This window comes from Carassius auratus, chromosome 43 (genome assembly GCF_003368295.1).
Source record: "Carassius auratus strain Wakin chromosome 43, ASM336829v1, whole genome shotgun sequence".
NCBI classification, from domain to species: domain Eukaryota; kingdom Metazoa; phylum Chordata; class Actinopteri; order Cypriniformes; family Cyprinidae; genus Carassius; species Carassius auratus.
Window position 1 is genome coordinate 6980355 of NC_039285.1, and position 21096 is coordinate 7001450.

The 21096-nt window shown below is 35.6% G+C and overlaps 1 protein-coding gene across 1 annotated transcript in view; it reads right to left on the bottom strand.

Moving 5' to 3' along the window:
* Positions 1–20513, bottom strand: part of LOC113061581 (neuritin-like protein) — a 38759-nt gene extending 18246 nt beyond the window's left edge. The window contains exon 1 of the mRNA XM_026230803.1: positions 20066–20513. Coding sequence (XP_026086588.1) covers positions 20066–20177 — 112 coding nt within the window. The 5' untranslated portion in view covers positions 20178–20513. The remainder of the gene's footprint in view (positions 1–20065) is intronic.
* Between the last annotated feature and the right edge of the window lie 583 nt (positions 20514–21096).

Sequence of the window (21096 nt, forward strand, 5' to 3'; positions counted from 1 at the left end):
CCCCATCACTCTCCTTCTTGGTCAAATAGCCCTTGATGCCTTCAGTGTGACTCTACAACTTTCATAGTCACGAAAATAAAGAAAACTCTTTGAATGAGAAGGTGTGTCCAAACTTTTGGTCCGTACTGTATATGCCCATCTTCGATTTATGAGGTTGAATATGCAAGCTTTAGCCAGACCAATGCTGAGCAAGCAAATTTGCTGCTGAGGTTTGCTGCATCTGCCTCTCGCAGACATCCCACTGGGAGCACATCAAAATCAATGAAAATCATTTTAATTTGTTGGTTCATGAAGATTTGCATTCACAAACACAGTAGTGCATGTAAATAAGGTTCACTGGTATAAGCAGACATGCAGACAGGTTGCCAAAGAATTTTGGACAGTTTCTGCTCTTTATGCTCATAGTCAAAACGGTAAAGAAGGTACATATGGAATTTCCAGATGTTCTCAGAAAACATCAAAACATGCTTTGAAAAGTGTAGATTGTTATGGGTTATTATATGTCCCAATAATGATACTTCTGTACCTAAAATGTATTTAATTAAGAATTTAATATTTTAGTATTATTTTTAGTAATTCATTTTCTTTCTTTTTTTGTTGTTTGAGCAAATATATACATACATAAATACATACATTTGTTGAACCCATACACAGTGCAATACTGAGGGATCGGGACAAAGCTCTGGAAGACAGGTAACACTGATACTTTGTGTGATGAAAGAGACTGTATTGGGCAGAACTCATTAAGACTTAACCACAATGACTGCTGGGAGCACAGCTCAATCAAAAGCACAGTACAACTCTAGACAGACACTTCATTATATAAAGAATATGGGTAGTTATAAGAGTAATGCATTTATTTATAGGGATATACAATACAAGTTAATTGACTGAAACATTTACGTTATTCAAAATATTAAAGCATTAATTTAAAAAGTGAAACACATGGTTTTCAAAAAAGTCTTAAAAAGACTTAAAAATAAAGGTTCAAAAATGGGTTTTTCACAGTGATGTCATAGATTAACTATTTTTGGTTCTTCAAAGCACCTTTCAGTGAATTGTTTTTTAAAACAAACATTTATTTTTCTTAGTCTTAAGACTTTTTTCTACTATACAAAACCTTTTGTGCAATGGAAGGTTTCAACTGATGTTAAAGGTTCTTCATGGAACCATACCTACCAATAAAGAACCTTTGTTTTTAAGAGTGTAAGTGTCACATAAGTAGTAAATGAATTGTTATAATTGCAATAAACCGACACATTACTGGCAATCAAAAATCACAATCAAACAGTCTTTATTTTATAATGTTTAAAATAATTTACCAGATAACAAGAAAGATTGTCACATTTGGAACATTTATTAATAGAACACTTTTGATGATATGCATCATAACATTGAGAGAAAACATTCTTACAACCACGTTCCCAAGATGTCCTTACAATGTTTATATATATATATATATATATATATATATATATATATATATATATATATATATATATATATATATATATATATATATATATATATACCTTTAAATAATGCAATTGCAACAAGAGAACTGGACATTCTACATTTATAATGTTCCCACAATGTTTTTATAACCATAATTCTTTACCTGGGATATTGTATGATATGTTTATCATTTATAATTGGATAATGGTAGTTTTGCAACCATGGAAATAAACCAAATCTTCCCCATTTAGTGCAAGTGTAAAAGATGCACCTAACATAAAGCTAAAGATAAATGTTCCTGTATGGTGCAAATTTAATTCACTCTCATCTAACCAAGTTTCAGTGGGACACATTAGGCACATGCTGATTGCACAACTCTGCAGAATGAAAGAACTGTTATTTTGTTTAAAATTAGAGGCAGTGGGGGCATTACTGCAAAGTTTTACTGCTGCACTATAGCAACTTTTTCTATGGTAACTGTGGCCCTCTTTTGCGTAGCATCGTTAGGGGCGACAAGCTAATAAGCCTAGCAGTGACAGCATAGCGTGCGAAAGGCGAGGAGAGCCTCTATTCCCCGAGCTAACTCTGAAACAGGGCTTCCAGTGAAGCTGCCTGCAATAGCACAAACAAATTCTGATAATTAGCTCATGCCAGCAAAGTCCCTTTCCAAGTGATTGGTTAACCTCCTTGATTTTCCATTCACACCTTCACTCCTAGAACACTGAATGGAGGGAGGCTGCGTGGGATGAGAAGAAGTGCATTCGCCAGCTATTAATTTCTTTCATAAAACTGGAAGTAAGGTGACTGGATGTGAGATATGCACTGAAAATTGGAACAGGAACATTTTGCTATTGAATCTCAATTCAAATAAAAAAAAAATGAGAGGCAAAGCGAGTACAAACTGAAAAATCCAGTTTGACGCACTCATATCCCAGGTCGTCCTCCAGGTGAAGAGGACTAATTGGAACAAAATGGAGCTCAAAAAGAGGTGGGAGATGGGTATCTGCTTGTTAGTACAGACATTTTCTCCTTTTTGTGTTCAGTAGCTGTGGCAGGGAGTTAAATCCACCACAGCAACAAAGCTCACTTCATTATATACTTTATGTGGCATAAGAGACAAACCAACAGCACAACCTAAAAGAAACAAAATGTATCTTTGCTAGCTGGATATTTCAAAAGCCAGTGGTGGAAAGATGCATCTTAAAAGGAATCTTTTTCTTTTGCTCTAACAAATGTTTTTCTCACGCACATGCCCTCAAATACTCTGAGAGATATAACATGCACAATTCCCAGAAGAGTTTACAAAATGTTGTAGACCCTATGGGATTGTGGTTTTATCTGGAGATGGGAGAGAGTTGGGGAGGGATGAGAGAAACGAAGGCAGGCAATGTCTTTCTCAACGCTAATGTGCTCCACACTGGCTTTGATCACGATGAGGCAATAAGACGACCACGATAACAAAATCACTCACACGTGCCATCATGGGTCAATTTAAAAAGGTGGAAGGTAGAGGAGTAACCAAAGGAGACAAGACTCGCATTCGATTGTATTTCTTCATCATCTCTCTTGGAAGAGAGAAGATACAATAGTTCAGTGATTTCAGAAAAGTGAGAGACTCAGACCCTCACGAAAAGGCATGGAAAAGAGATATCATACTTCCATTGGCATTCATTTGACAGCTGCTATCTATCCAGAACAAGGTCATTGATGAATCTACACAGATGAAGGAACTCCATCACTGAGACTGTCCACTTAAATGCAGTTTAAATTAGATTCAGATTTGTTGGAAGAGCTTAGCAGTAAAGACCCAATTAAAATAATTTCCATATCAAATACAACTTTAATCCGTTAAACCACCACAGCAGCATTTCAATTAATCTGGAAAAAAAAGCTTCTGGTCTACATTTGACTTCAGGTGTATACAGTACTCTAGCTATTAAAGGAATAGTTCACTCAAATTATTTACAACTAGTGATTTTCAAATTGAAATTGTGTATAACAATGCATAACAGTGACTGTAAAATATGTATTTAAGGTATGGGAGAGGCATATTTCAAGTTGTATTACATGTGGGCTACTGTCATTGGGCATTTTGTTTCACAGATCTGGCAACCCTGCTTTTGAACTGTCCTGTTCACACAACTGATTAAATACAGAATTTCAATCAACTTCTCCTGTTAGCAATTCACATCAAGTATTTTAATAATCCTTCTTATTCTATTAAAACAGGGAATTTCACATCACATATCTATAACGGTAATGAGGAATTTATTTATTTTTTTTGTTTTTTTTTTACAGCTGATGAATGATAAAAACATCCAATAGCCAATCAGAATCCACCCAGCTTTAAAGAGCTTGCTGTGTGAATGAGACTTAAATGGGAGGTGAGATGGAGGGAAAGGGTTTGAAAATTACTTGGTGAGGTCATTTTGATGAAAGGTTAGACACATTTTTAGAAGAACTGTTCACAATACGGTAAGAACTTGCATTATGAAAATAAATTATACATATTTTTATTTTATGTTGATTTAAACATTCATAAGATGCGATTTCATGTTTTCTTTTGTCTTTTGGGTGTTAAAAACTATTTGTGCATACAGAATATCCATAAAGTCACAAAGATTAAAGTGATATTCTTTACACAAGTCTTCTTTATTCTTTATAAAAATGCTTAGCCACACCTTCTTAAAACGTCTCGTTAAACACGTCCCCACATCTCTAAGTCACTGTGTGGGAAGATTTGCAAAATATCGCCCAAATGTATACGCAAAGAAAGAAGGCGTAACTTTTATTTTCGCCATGGTATTGATGACGCATTTTGTGTGTTTCGTTGCAAAAGTCAAATTACTTTATTCGTTCTTCCAAAAGAGGACACAACCAGAAAGCAGTAGTTACGTTTTATTAACAAAACTGTTCCAGAACAGTACAACCCAAATATTCAAGTGTGTGCAGCGCATTTTATGAAGGAAGGTTTCTGAACCTTGAAAGGGGCGTAACATTTCTGTAATATGCTAGAATAATTCAGCCAATCACAACACACTAGATAGCTGGCCAATCAGAGCACACCGTGCATGTTCTTGAATCGTTGTTGACACATTGCATTACACCACATTTTTTTTTTTTTTAGCAATGTCACATGAACACTTTAAAGAAGGCATGTAAGAATTTTAAATTAGAAAATGACTGATATTTGCATATTTGGCATCAAAGCACTCAACCTGCACAGTTCATCATTCTCTCAGCCCCATTTACATGGAGAGGTCATGTTTTCATTTGAAAGTCTTAGAGGTGTCTTCAAGACATGAAACATTTCTTTGATTCTAAGCTGTTTTAAATGTAGTCTCTGTAAGAAGCTAGCGGGAGCTGTCTTTATGCAGTGACAGAGGCAGAGAGAACAAAGCATAATAGTTTTTATGCTAAATCAAAAACCTTTGACAGGTTAGTGTGATTTCCCTGGTCTCTATTTCCCGCAAGTCTAATAACTACACTCAAATATCCTCCAAAAGCTGTGAATAAACAAACCAGTATGTAATATTCCAACATCTAATCTTCTCGGTAAAACAAGAAATATGGTAGTGATTAAACAAGACAATATTCAAACAATCAAAGGGTGCAGTCTGCGGGGGCTTTGGGGTGGGGTACAGTCTAGAAGCAAAACACAATTAGGATGCAGACCTTGAACGCATCAGTCATGTTTAACTGAGCGTCTGATGCTCCCACATACATTCCAGTCAGATGGTGAAAAATTATGACTGCATTAAAGCTCTTATATTAGGCCATCTCTCCTGGTACTCCCAGTATGAAGGAGGAAGGATTCCCAGGAGCCTTTTTGATCATATGCAAATGTTGTTTTTAAAATATTCTTTCATGTGGCCATGTTGTTAAGTCAGATTGCTTTACACTGAACATGAAAACCCCACTTCTAGAATGCTAAAGTAAATTCACAGTAAAAATTTGCACTCTAAAAATAATCATTGTGATTTCCAGCCACAGCATACAAATGATGCTGATGACAGCACATTTTTGCAGTGGTGTATAAACAGATTAAACAGGTCAGGGACTAGGGATGATCCGTGAGCGGGGATAAGTGGTTCTCAATTACATTACAATTGAGTGCAACAGTAGGGTTCAGGAAGTAAGATCTCATTTATTTTCTCCATTGAGAAATTGATTTTTCATGTTAACTTATGAACTTATTTCTACACAGACCTACCATGAGCTCCGAGGTTGATAATTATTCTTCAATATTAGCCAAGTCAGTGTGATTTCTACTTTATGTTGGTATTATTTTTCTTCATGCTTAATTGGGCAGAAAGGTGGCCACTCAACACTGTAAAAAGTTGGATCCACTTAATAAAAATCACTTCAGTCGGTAACACCTAAAGAAATTAAGTTTTCTCAACTTAAATGATCACATTTTATCAACTTCATTTCACCAGGTTAATCACACTTCTATTATTTGAGTTCATTCAATCCTATTATTTACATTAGTCTAACTTAATTTCACCGCATTCCAACTTAAATATATTAATTTTTACTACAGTTAGATCAACTTAAAAAAATACTTCATTTGTATTTCATAAAAAATTATGTTTCTTCAACTTAAATAATTATGTTTTCTGAACTTAATTTCACTAGGTCAATCACACAAGACTCAAATTGCTTTAGAGATATTTATTACCATTAATTCATTTATACCCTAACAGTGTTTTCCATATTACAAACTGTTGGCTTCCCAGCTAGTAGTAAATAGCAAAAAAGTTTTATCTTAGACTGGATTTGTTGAACAAAAAAATTACTAGACTTGTTAATAATATTTTTATATTCTTTCTTTTTTATATCTTCATCTTCTTTATCCTATTTTGTTGTAAAATTAGGTATCATATCTTATATACAGCACCGACTGCAACTCACACCATTGCTGTCTCCATTTTAATTTTATTTGTTCTCATATTGACTTTAGTAGTCCACATAAATTCCCATCCCAGGATGTCATACTGATAACACCGCTGCCAATAATCCTGAAGAGAGCTCAACAAGCCAGGGACATAATTCAGTCAGGCTTTCTACATTCTTGAATCCATACATATTTGTATAAATCTGAATATTTTGGAATAAACTATTTTATTTAATTACCTCATTTGCAATGCTTTATGAAATGAGTGATTCCCCTCTGAGCTTGTTGGTTTGGTTTAAGGCTTAGAAATTTTTACCAAAGAATATTTTAAATCCTTATAAAAATAAATAGGAATAGGAAAAACACTACATTGGAAACCAAGGCCACTGAAAAATGATCTTATACTGTTGTGCTCTATTCACATTATATCTTAATATGGTTACACTTTATTTAATGGTCCAATTCTCACTATTAACAAACCATTAACTATGATTTAGCCTCAATAAAGTCCCAATTTGCTGATTATTAATTGTTAGTAAGGTAGTTTTTAAGTTTAGGTTTGGGGTAGGATTAGGAATGTAGAATATGTTCATGCAGAATAAGTGCTTTAAGTACTAATAAACAACCTACATTGTCAATAATAGACATGCTAATAAGCAACTAAGTAATAGTGAGAATTGGCCACTAAAATAAAAAGTGTTACCGTTAATATAAATCTACATTCATATTAATTTGACTCATGATTTACTCTTGTTTTTGATTATAACATAAATGCACCTTACCTTTGAACTTTTCCCTCCCTGTGTTCTCAGATTGTTGAGACTAGAGGTTCAGAAGCAAATAGTGGGTTTAAAATTAGAAAACCAAAAATTCTGAATTGTTGTTCAGCCAGTGAAAGTGGTAGTAAGGCTGAAAACTAAGAGCTTCACACTATACAAGCCAGTGAGTCACAATATTTTTCAATGCTATTTACCAGAACACATTTTTATTTTCCACAGAAATTGGCAATGCTGCACTCTGAAGAAGGCCACAAAATAATTGATGCTCTTTTGGTGACCACTTGGCATACAATTTAGACAATGGCAGAAAAAAAAGGAATTATGCTACTAAACAAAATAAAAGCAGGGACAGTACAACATCTAATCAGTAGAATGTTTTATTCTAGGATGATCAAAGAAAATGATAATAAACATTAAAAAATTCTAAACACGACCATTTGAAATGATGATCGGTGCAAATGGTACACAGAACAATACCACTAGAATGTGATCCATTGGTTAAACAAATGAAAAAATGTGCTTCATTTGGTCATTATCGCCAAACAAACATGTAAAAAACATTAACTATAAAAAGTATAGCCCATTACAAATCAATCTGCCAAATAGCAATTTGACACTAAAATTATTTACATTTATTTTAATACAAATGATAAAAAGATATGCAATATGAAGGCTCATTTATCCAGATGACCTGTGTAATATATATAATTTCAGAGCGCCGAATGACACGATTGACCAGAATTTATCTGAATTAAGTATTCCAGAAAACCATGTTATAACTGCATTCAGTGCTGAATATGAAAATCTATCAAATCAAATGCTTTTCTATGAAAATTGTGCTAATCAGATTGTTCATGCTTTAATTATTTGGACAAGAGAATCGATTCGGTCAATGACATTATGAATGACCAAAACAGAAACATCTGTCTCAGAGCTTTACATTATTTACAACTGAAACTTGACAGGGGAATCCACCTATCTATTAAAGATTCATGACTTGATTTAGTTTATATACAGATCTAATATGTAAGTGGAAACAGGTCTCCTGCACTTAATGAACAAGTGTTTGAGACTGTCACACGGATGTCTTTAAATTGGTCTGTCAAGTCCGCATTTAAAATAGTTTTTTTTTTGTTGCAGAGCAGGGAATTAGACGCCACCATAAATGTGTTTTAACCTGCTTGCAACCACAAGTGCTAATAAAAAACACTCTAAGGCAATTAAATCAGCTCTTCTTCCTAACTAACTGGAGTTGGAATCAGGGGAAGGCTTTCAGGGGGACTCAAACAGGTGGAGATGCTATTCTGGGCAGTGGATAGCTCTCTCCCCCAAGCAGTGTCAGAGGAACAGAAGCAGATTTCCTGGAAGTAGATTGTGTTCTACAATAATGACAGAATTGGAGCTGTAAGGCTGTATATTCTGGCAACAGGCCCGTGCTAAACAAAAGTAGCACTCAAAACCCTGACTTCAGGCTTCACACAGGAGACCAGCAGAGGTGTTTCTAAATGTACACTCATTGTTCGCACGAATGCCCTTCTCTGTATTTCTCCTTCCCTTGAGTGCACGGCTTGGAGACTGTGGACCCTGGATCAGGTGAGCATTGAGGCCATGTTGAAACCATTTTCCATCTACCAAATAAATGAGCTTACTGCTAAGGTCAATAGACGCTCCTCTCTGATGGAGAATAAATGCGAGGTTCATTGCACTGGACACTAACACAGTGACCCAGTCCTGCTCTAATGAGTTTTTATCGACTGCAACATTGAAGTTTCCAGCTGTAACTTATCAGGGTTAGTGCATGCTTCCAGGCATACATGCTGGGCCACTTCCAATTGCGGCAATCTTCTCTCCAAATGCTGCGGCATTCTTTTCTGCTCTTCTCTTCTGCAGAATTCCTCTGTTCTGTTATCTTTAGCTTTTTTTCCTTGCCTTCTCATCTGTTCTCTTTTCTCATCTGGTCTCCTCTCTTTTTTTACACTTGTCTCATCATCTTGAATCATACTAACTAATTTCTCCATCCTGACTCATTTCATTTCATTACATTATTTCAGCACTCATTATTTTTTAGGGGGCTCGAGTTTGGGGGGGGGGGGGGGGGGGGGTTCATGTGACACACAGCAGCCACAACAGCACATTTATTTATTTTTTTTTCGAAAAATTCCCAAATGCATTAACTATATCATGAAATATCTTGATTCTCACCTTTATAGTTTATGTTGATCTATAGTGGTCGATGGTCAAAGTAAACTAATAATGTAATCTATTAACTATGCATAAAAACCTCTGTTTACTTAATGAACAAATATGGGTGTCATGCCATAAAATATTTTTTAATACGACTGAGTTTATATTTAATGTGAATTTAACATTGACGGTTAATGTGAATAAAAACGTTGCCAGTTAGGCTACTAATCATAACACTTTCATTGTACAGAAAGTGAGCAAAGAACATTTACACTGACAGTCTAGTTCAAGCACTCTCAGAAACTCCCATTAAAATCACGTAAGCTGTTTACTCTATGAAATTAATATCTGATAGATTCGTACACACATTTGCACTTTGTTGTTTCTGACGATAAATTTTGCCAGAAAGAGATATTCAGTCAGCGAGCGAGTGAAGAAAACAAAGGCATTTTGGCGATGACCCATCTGAACACCTCTGATTGGTCATTGCATCCATAAGCTCAACATCATCTTGTGATTGGTTATAATGCCCAGTGCTATTAAAACACGTCTGTCTCTGGCTTAGCGCCAGACGAGCGAACAAAGATTTTAATTTAGCAGCTGATGATATGATCATTGAACATACTAATCATGCCGGTGTAATTGTATTAAATATATATATGGAAACTGCATTCAAAATATTTGTGATTGTATATTATATTAAATATAGAAAATAATACTAGCCTATTTTTTTTTGTCTTTTGGAAAATGAACTAAAAATCCGCTTTGCTCAAAAATCTGAGGGGACACGTGCTCCTCACTTTGAATGGGCATGACGCCTCTGATTTCTTGTCTTGTCTCTTTACTACTGTAGTCTTCTATTTTTCATCCCTTCACTCATCTTGTCTTCTCACGTCTCATCTTGTCTCCTCTCTCCTTGTCTCTTTTCTCCTCATGTCTTGTCTCCTTGCCTCTTCATTACTCATTTCTCTTCCTCGTCTCATCTACTTTTACTCATCTCATTCATTTTCTCATATCCTTATCTCTTTACTTCTCTTATCTTGTCTCTTCTCTCCTCATCTCATTATTATTTATTTCTTCTCCTCTTGACTCATCTCATTTAAATTTTTCTCCTGTCGTCTAACCTCGTCTCTTTTCTCTTGTCATCGTTTACACACGGTAATTCAAACGTAGCGAATCAGCTAAAATGGGGAAATATGAATAATCAATCATAACTAGTTATGATTAATTATAAATATTTAGATCCGCTGTAAGTATTTTCTTGACCTCTCAGTGTCAACTGTCTGTCAATTGTAAGAATGTTACTTTCTTGTTTAAGGAAAATAACTTTCTTACTGTACAAAATACCCAGAGGAAGTAGCAAAAATCTGCATAATTAGGGACTTCAGTTATGAGCAAATAATGAACAACCTCAAATGTGATACAAGTAAGACTTTATTAACTACATAAACACTTAAACTAGTCTAAAACACACACGCGCATGTACAGAGGGCATAGGAAAAAGCGTTAAAGCTTAAGCAGTAAAGAGAAGTAAAAACCATGAAGCTATCATAGAATTTGATATTCAGCAGATCAGCAGGTGGTTTTTAAGGCTCTTAGCTCAGCATCTTCTCCTGGAATTCCTGAATCTAAACGAACTGACCTGATCTGGTGATCAGTGATCGCCCTCAGGATTTGAGTGAGCCAATGAGGAATGGTACATTTTGGAGGGAAGTTTTACAACCTTTTGTCCTCAGCCATATGTTTCACATCTGGCCTTGATTGGATGTTGATGAAGAAACAATTAAAGATTCTGGTAACACCAATACATTCTATAGGTGCCAACATATAATATATGAACATTTAGACCATTAAAAATGCAGCTGAAAGATACCAAACATGGCATACCTGTGACCTCTGTACACAATTGTATGTAATTCTAAAATGTTAATTTAAAAGAGTTTGTATCAATACATAAGTGAAACACTTTAAGAGGAAATATAATGAAATGGGGAAATTGGGTACATGTTCCTACATTTCTCAAGTGGTTATATCTAGAGGGAGATATAATTAGGATGGACTGTATAGTGCAGGGGTACATTTGTCTGTTTCAAAGTGAATTTAGAGTGAAAACTCTGCATTCCTTCGAGGTCTTGAACAAACATATCTTGATATGTGTCTTTGTTACCATGATAGCAAGAGGCCTGTTCTGCCTTTTTTTGAGGTCATAGCTGCATTTCGGGTCAAGGGTCCCTACATTTGGTTAGATAAGGGGACGTTAGATATTATTTGTTACATGTAACAAATAGTTGTGTGTCTGATTGGTCCAAATGCTACACAGAACTGTTCACATTTGTTTCTAAATATGTGAATGTATAAAATATAAGCCAGCTCAAAGTGCACAGAGCTACTGTGAAAGACCATGTTCTTGTGCGTGGAATGGCAGAGGCAGGACAAAGACTTCAACCTGACTTGAGCAGATTTCCTGTGGCCACCATAATCAGTTCAAAAAAAGTTCAAAGAACAGCAAAAGAAGAGTGCAAGATAATCTTGTGTAGAACTGCAAGACTGCCGCGAGAGGGTTTCTCTTTTGAGAGTATAAATTGTTTTTGGTAGATTTTTCTCTCTCTCTCTCTCTCTCTGTCTATATATATATATATATATATATATATATATATATATATATATATATATATATACAAAACATGGGGTTACACACATAGTTTGAATATTTTTACACATGCTAGCATGACAAAAGTTACAGTATAAATTCGTTACCATATCAACATTATATGGAAATATAACCATAGTAAATATTACAATTCTGGTTTAAGAAAACTTTTAATCTCCATTAAAAATTAATCTCTAATTTTTTTCATTCATTTAAAATGAGACAAATTGCTACTATTTTAATCTCCAATCTGTTATTTATCAGTACAGATCATTTTTTAATGCTTCGATAACTAGCAGAAGACATTAACCAGTTTTAAATTTCACTTGCACAGATGGGGCACATTATAAGACTACGTTACAATGTGCTATTCCATGTTATTTACACTATTTACTTTAATGAATTGTAATGAGTAACAACAACGAGAAACAGGTGAATAAAGACTTACATTCAATGTTTAGACAGTTTAATGTTTAGACATGCAAAGCATTTTTTCTCATTTATGTAGGTCCTCCCAAGCACTGAGTTCAATGTGTTCACTGTCAAACTCTAAAATCAGATTATATTTCATTCTTAAAAAATGCCACTATTTTATTTGAAATACAAAAAAACATTACTTCATTTTATTAATAAATATTTTAGCTTGTCATGTATATTTTTTCCATTCGATCAGATAACATTTCTCATGTTATTGCTCGTCATATGCTCATGTTACAACATGCCCCTCAGATGTTACAATGTCCCCCACCTATGGGGCATGATGTTACATTTCACTTCCAATTTTTTTTAGGGTAGATAAAGAAAAATGTATACATTGTAATTATGAAACAAAGAGACATATTTATACTAGACAAGTGTAAAATTACTGTGCATAAATAATATTTATATTCTGAACCCCATGTGGATGTACACAAACTGAGAAAGTCAAAAAGTGTTACTTTGTGCCCCGCTCTCTTACAAAATAAGAGAAGAGATTAGAAGAGACAAAATAAGGTGAAAGCAGAGAAAAGATGAGATGAGAGAAGTGAAGAGGTAGGGTGAAACTAAGTAAAATAAACATATTTCCTGAAACCATCATAAATTTTTTCAAAACACAAATCCAGACCTTCAAAGTAAATTCACAGAACTAACCCTAACTATATATATATATAAATTCATCAAATTTAGGTGTGATTTCTTTTGATGTGTTTATTGCAAAATATTTACTACTTACAATAAAGTTTGCGATTGTTTGATTTTGCCAGAAGAGTCATGAGTTCTGTGAATTTACTTTGAAGGTCTGGATTTGTGTTTTGAAAAAATGTATGATGGTTTCAGGAAATATGTTTATTTTACTTAGTTTCACCCTACCTCTTCACTTCTCTCATCTCATCTTTTCTCTGCTTTCACCTTATTTTGTCTCTTTTAATCTCTTCTCTTATTTTGTATTCTTTTATTTTGGTATTCTGTTCACAACTAAACTCCCTCTTCTTCATCTCTGTCATCCTGTGTTGTTTTCCCCATCCTGTGATACCTGTTTTATGGTGTTCTTCTCTCTTCAGATCATCTCTGTCAAGCTATTCATGCTTGTCACATAATGGCTGAAATTACAGAAAACCACACTGAGTGTACGTGTCTCAGCTCAACTGGTTCAAAGGGTTAGCCACTGAGGTAACATTCAGTCAACCGTGATCAAACAAACCTGACAGCCATATTAATCTTTCCTTATGTCCACCCCAACAGCGCCACTGAAACAGAAAAGACAAGCCTAAAGGACTGTTTGGACCTTTCACTCAGATAGCTGATGTCTTTCTATAATAATAAACAGCAACAGCTCAACTGGCTAGTGCGCTTCATCCATTATAGTTACAGGAGAATCCAACCGTAGGATGTGTGATAGAAAAAAAGAGCTGTGTTTGTATTGTAACAATAGGATGTTCCCTTAGGATAATCACAATCATTTTGGTATGTACCACCAGACACATTAACTGAGTAAGTCAAATACACTATTTAAAAGTAGCAGATGACTTTCCTCCCAAAAAGTGCTAAAAAGGGCGATGACCGTATTTGGCTGCACATTTAACCTCAGTATGTCACGAGAGATTCAGCGACCATTTAACCTCTGATCCTGATATGCAACCCACACAAAATTGATCAATTTGGAAATGGACTGCAGTGACCTTGGATTTTCAGATAAAAACACAGGTGTTCCCCATGCACTGCAGAATCTGCTTCCAGCTCAGCTGCCTTTAATTACCCCTGCAAGTCGGGTCATTGTCTTTCCCTCCATCTCTCTCTCTCTCTCTCTGCACACACACACACACACACACACAGATGTTCACACCACTGAATCACTCAGGATTCATTAGTTCTAGAGGACAAAAGTTCCTGTAACTTCGATAGAAGTAAGTCACTTTTCTCATGAATATTCATTCCCGGTGTCACAGGGGTGGGGAGTCGAGGGGATGTCATGCCTCAGCTGCTGGTTCATTTCACAGCACTTATTTAGGGACTATAAGCTATATACAGAGTCTATAATGAAAGACCAGACACTCAGTGAGGCTCAAGAATCTGAGATGACTTGTGAAAATTGTTCTTATTCGCATTTTTCTAATCTGATATGATATGACGAGAAAAAAAAACAATGTTAGTCTATGTTTTGGGGCTAAATTGGCAAACAATTTAAGCTTCATATTTGAATGGATTCAGCAGAAAATATTTTGTTTTTTAAAAGCTATTCCATGCAACCACACTGCTGGACCAGTACGATCAGTGTAGTCTGATTTCAGATCAAATCACTCTTACAAACTAGAACTTTCTGGTGAATCAAAAACATTAGACATTAATAGTCACTGTTCTGTTACTTATTGTGACACTACTGCATAGTTCTACATCATGAGTTTATTCAGTGATGTTTTGTAAAAATGAAATGTAAAACTGATAGGGCTGTCAAATCGATTAATCACACATCCGAAATAAAGTTTGTGTTTACATAATATATTTGTGTGAACTGTGAATATAGCCTGTTTATATAAATACACATACATGCATATACACAGAACACACATTTTATTTTGGATGTAATTGTGATCAATCAATTTGACATCCCTAAAAAATGAACGAATACATTTTGTTTTGATGAGCCGATTAGCATTTCTTGTATGATTTCTAAATGCTTTTATAATCACAGATTTCATAAATATAACAATTATGAAAAGATAATTAATATGATATACCATACAAAATTTTTATTTATAAATATTTTTAATTTATTTAAAAAAAGTTATTTTGTTAAATATTATTTATTTTTCAAAGTCTGCAACCTTTCTATTTTTTAACATAAAATCCACGTTTTAATCCCAGATTTTCAGTGAGGCCTTTGACTCTCTGTGTACGTACTGTATATGTGTTAAATAAAAGCAAGTCCTGATGTCTCAAATATTCAAAAGTCACCACACACTCTGTAAAAAGCAGTTGAGGGAAAGACCTTGGCACTTCATTCAACATCAACAGTATTCTTTCTTTCTGTATCCTGCAAATCAGACCACTTCCTATTTACTGAGTAATTACTGTTGCAGAAGCGAACATTTGATAGAATGATATCCTTGGTGGTAAACATTAGTGTCCTAGTTTTCAAGGAGTCTTAAAAAATCTTTACTCAGAAGTCGTGTCTGCTCCTCTCAATGCGGCAAACTGTCTACAGAGCATGCTTTAAATTTCCAAACCAAAAGCGTATGAATATGAAAGTGATGTGGGGAAAGAAAAGAGCGCAAAAGATTGAGAAGGATTTTATTTTACCTCTAAAATCATCTAAAATATAAATTATTCTATTTATGCTACATCAAACATTTTCACCACCCAGTGTGAAGTATTTAAAAAAGGTCAAGAACTGCTTATCACTGCAACTTATAAAAAAAACTAGAACTTCTTCATTTTTACCTTTTTGCTACTTCGTTAATAGGAAACAGCAAGACAGATGCTTTTATTCAACGCGATTCTCTGAGAATCGAAACCCTGACCTTGTCCATCTGCAGTGGTCGAGTGAACTCACAATAACTGTCAATACAGCTGACTCTTCAGTCACATTTCAACAAAAAATGCTTCTCTTCATTCATTTAACTCTAGATCTCACACTTAACATTGAGTCACTTGTGTATATATAAATAATCACTTCCACACTTACAAGTCCCTTGTGTTCACTGTCTCAAGTCATCTGTAGCAACAAAATATGTTCTTCTATAGTGTGGCAATGTGACAGTTGTAGTGTATTATAGCAATTATCATTGATTTATTTTGCAGTCTCTAATCAAAAAACTGTATCAGGGGTGGCCAACATTGGTCCTGTTTTGCGCCAACCTTGACGATAACTCTCCTGTCTGTAGCTTTCTACTTACCCTTAGACCTTAATTAGCTAGTTCAAGTGTGTTTGGGTTGGAGGAGGTGAACTCTGAAGGACTGACGCTGGCCACCCCTGCACTGTAGGCGTTTCTCAATGTCAAGGATACTTCCTTGGTAGGACTGATCCTTCCAAGTCACTTCCTTCAGAGGCTAGGTGAGACTCCTCTTTAGCATACGGAGAACATGTAAATGGAACAGGCTAGCAAGTGCACGTAATTGCGTCATTACGTCAGTGAAAAGGTCCGTTTGAATAACTCTGTGAATGGTATCATTAAATTACTTTGGACAACTTAACTAGTTATTTATAAAAGAAATGCCGATGACGCAACCAATTGTTAAATGACAGGTCCGTTTCAGTTAACCATTTCTATTTGTATAATTTACAATATAAATACGGTAGTAATTTGTGCTGGCATTTAAACGTCAAACTTTACTTATATTTACTACAGTTATAACAAATGTTTGGTAATGTAAATAAAAAAATTTTAACTAACGTTAGCAAAGTTGCGCGCATAGTGATTTGATAGCGCGAAGAGCGCGAAGGATACACATATGCATCCTTTCCTGTGTATGGGATATTCTTCGAACGAAGGACTCAGTCCTTGGTTGAAATTCCGAGGATCCTTGACATTGGAATAGTCCTTCGACGGATGTCGATGACGTAGCATCCTCGAAATACTCGCTTCCGAGGATCCTTCATTGACATTGAGAAACTCCTTGTATCTTTTCAGATACATATTCTCCCCATTAAACTATTTGCTTCCAGGTTATTCTAAATTATGAAAACATCAGCTAATGTAAATGCGAATTTTGTGAGATTTTGCAATGTTCTTCTCCAGAGCCCTAAGTTGCCAAATATTTTAAATCACAGTGTTGTTGTATCGTAGAATAATGATTGCTTTTAATCATTAGTTTGATATGTTATATAGAATAGTTAACTCATATTTTATGGCATTATAAATTAATGACAACTGCCTGGCTCAGCTGGAGCTATGGTGTGTGTGTGTGTGTGTGTGTAAAGTTTCTTCTCCTGTATTTCTGAAAAGTTTTAATCACGTCCCTCTTTCTTCCAGAACATATCTACTGTCCTTTTTAATAAAGGGACAGAAAAGCACATAAATAAACAATTGTGCTGTGAGTGGAGCCAATATAAACAAAAGTCATGTGATAGTAGAATGCTCATAATGCTTGCTTAGAGGTATTATGAGTAACACACTTTCAAACATAACGTGTCTATTCAGTTGACTGAACTCTGTCTTCACAGAACAGTCTCGACACACCAGAGTCGTCAGAACACCATGAATCCATTTTCCAAACCGTGTTTTTAGCTTGTCCTGAATCACTAGGGTGCACCATAATAAGTGTTTATATTCGGACTAGTTTAGATTGCTTCGGGGGTACCGCAGCGGAGTAACCCAGTACCTTTGTGATTCTTCATAGACATAAACAGAGAGAAGTAGTTCCGGCTACGATGTTCTTCCGCAAGATGCAAGCAGTTCTGTTTATTAACCGCTAGAGCGTCAAAAGTTCCCTACCGCAGCTTTGACTGAAGGTGCGTTCCATTCGACAGGGTCCCTACGCAGTGTTCACTGCTCCCTACTCCCTGAGCACGGTATATCAGTTGAAGTGGACTTCACTGACAATAACCGCTCATTTGGAACGCCCTGCAAACTTCATCAAAGAAAGTCAATGATGGGTTCGCGCAGATTATGATGTAACATAAATATATAGGACTACATTCATATTTTAGTTTTTATTTACAATCACATTTAAAATATGTGCACTATACAATAAACAAAGAAAAAAACATTGAGTATTATATAATGAAAAACGTATGTTTATTATACACTTTAATTGACTATTGCTGCTATTACTTGATTATCATCAGAATTGAAGTACTGCTGTAAATGTTATGCAAATAGAAAAATAAACTTTTATTTGGTTAACTGTGTATATATGTGTTTTAATAAATGGTCATTTAATTGCATAGTGGTCTCGTGCGCCTTATTCCCGCGCACAGCCGTATAAACACTGAGGTAAATAAAGTAAAATAAAGAAAAATGGCAGAGCCTCATCTGCTTCTAGTCGCTTTTACATTATCGTACCTTTTTACAAACCGTAATGAATATGAACGAAGACAGCGAAGACGGCCGTTCTGACTGGGGATGACGTACTGCGCGCAATGACAGTTGGGGGATAATCGCTCTCCACTTCCTGTGAAGTGATGTATCGATGTTCCCTTATTCCCTGTGCCGTGCGCAGTGCCCTTCGAACTGAACATGTTCGCTCCCTTCGGATTGGAATCTCACTTAAGATGGCGGAATACCCTGTGAAGTCCACTTCACAGTCCACTTATGGTCGAATGGAACGCACCTTGAAAGTGCTGCTGCTCTCTGCGCTCGCTTGCAGATGCAGAGAGATGCTCGCACTGGGAAAGAGAGACCTCGTGCTCGTACGGCAGCACAAGAGAGTCTCAGAGACTTGATAATGATTGCCCAAAAAGTCGCTAGATTAGTCGCTAATCTCTTTTTTGCAAAATAGTCGCTAAATCTAGCGACAAAGTCGCCAAGTTAGCAAGCACCACCTTCAACCGTCTTGCAAGTGTTGATAGGCTATTACTCGTGAGGTGTAACCAATCAGATAGCGCAGTAGGCGGGACATTGAGCAAGTCTGCAGAGTGGTGAATACAGAGAGGCTGTGCTGCAGAGCAAGCAAAAGTAGCGCATTTTAAAATAAAATTGACTTTAATCAAATCACTGATCCGTGATAAGTTTTGTGATCCGTCTCGCCACTAGTGTAGTAGCACTGATCACTTTGAGAGGGGGATGAATTTATCCCCACCAGGGATAAAAATAATTCAGCAGAGGCAGGGATACAATGACCAGAAAGGGGGAAATCCCACGCATCCCTCCCTGCAAATCGCACCCTCTGTTGTGTGTGTGTGTCTGTCTGTGTGTATGTGTCTGTGTCTGTGTGTGTGTGTGTGTGTGTGTGTATACATTTCAACTTAACATTTCTTCCTATACAGTAGGCTACAAAAATAATTGACAATGGAACCATTAAAGAGCCGGAATCATTACAAAGAATCAGAACCACAATTCCATACAGTTCACTTGTATATTTTAAATCCTGTAGGGCTAAACACATTTTCCTCCCTCACACACGTTATGACTGATTACATCTTGTTGTTTAAACCTCTTGGGGTTTACTTTCCGGAGAGAAGAGCTGTGAGTTGCAGAACAGCTGCTTTTATTCATTATTTGTAACTGTAACGTTAGATGTGTGAGTTTTTTTCTTTTCTTTCTCCCACACAGATTAAATCCTCGAGGGAAACAAGTCACATCAACATTTGCATTGACTCCAAAGAAACAGCGAGACGTCAGTGGTGCCTCGGCAACATCCAGAGCTGGAGTCTGAACTCTGCAGCACTTTGGACAGATTCACACTTATACACGCCAGTATAATTTTATTATCTGTTTAAAATGAGGTAAAACAGCCCATGAACAATGACATAATCCGATAAGGTAGTCTCTCCTGATCTACATTAGTCATAATATCTGTGAAGCTGATTCATCGCAGTCTAAATAAACCAAAAAATGCGGTTTGCCTCATGTGTATGCTGGCTAGAAAGAGCGAACAACCTCGAAACCATTCAGAAGTCTGTGTTTCTGCATTTAAAAGACCGGTTGAAACAATTTAGGAAATGTATTAGCATCTACTTACGCAGATGTAAAGCAACAGGCAAGATGAGGCAGGCGTTGCAGAGGAGAGGCGTCATCCTGAACAGATCCCAGGGCACAGAAACTGAAGAGAGTTCAGACAGATGTGTGTTCATTTAATAGAAACTCGGAGCTTCAGCTCGCATTGCGCGGGAGTGATGAATGATTCACTAGCGCGCGCGCGTCTTGTAGTAAAGGGGAGGAGGCTGCTGGAACAGAGCTTTAGCACAACTTTCCACTTCACTCACGCTGATCTACATACACTTCCATTAACAAGTCATCAGCAAACTTTACATAACGCTAACGTCAGTAGTTTACGTACATAGATATTAATATTTAAAAATATTTTACGTTACTTGAGTGTATATTGACTAATGCTCTGTAATAAATCTACTAAAATTACACTAATACTGCAGATTCGGTTCCACTTTATTTTAAGGTGTCCTTATTACAGTCAGAGTAATTATACTTCATTTAAGCAGGAATATTATTGAACATGTAATTATTGTATGGTTCGAATTAGGGTTAATTGCATGTAATAATGCATAATTTATTACCATAATAAATACATGTAATATGTGTAACAAAGGACATTAAAATAAAGTATTTCCATAGTTTATATCAGGTTTAATTACATAAACATATGTTTATAATAGATTTTGTATGTTGCACATGCAAACACACTTAGATATATAGATATTATATACTGCATTTAATGTATATATAACTGATGGATGGATATCCTATGTTCACAAGTTTTAAAAACAATTCATAAGGACAAATTACTATTACTAACTGGCACTTACATGCAAATAAAATGTTTGACTGCAGTTTATGAAATTATCCTTTTTTTTTGTTTTATGCATCTTATATTTAGTAGATTGATTTTTTTCTCAAGCATTTATATTTTCATCTCTGTGATTTTATTCATGTTTGTCTTTTCATAAATACTTACATTTTATCCATATTAAATGGTGTAAGGAGGTGCCACAGATTATTACAATTAACCAGGTATATGGAAAAGAAAACACATGG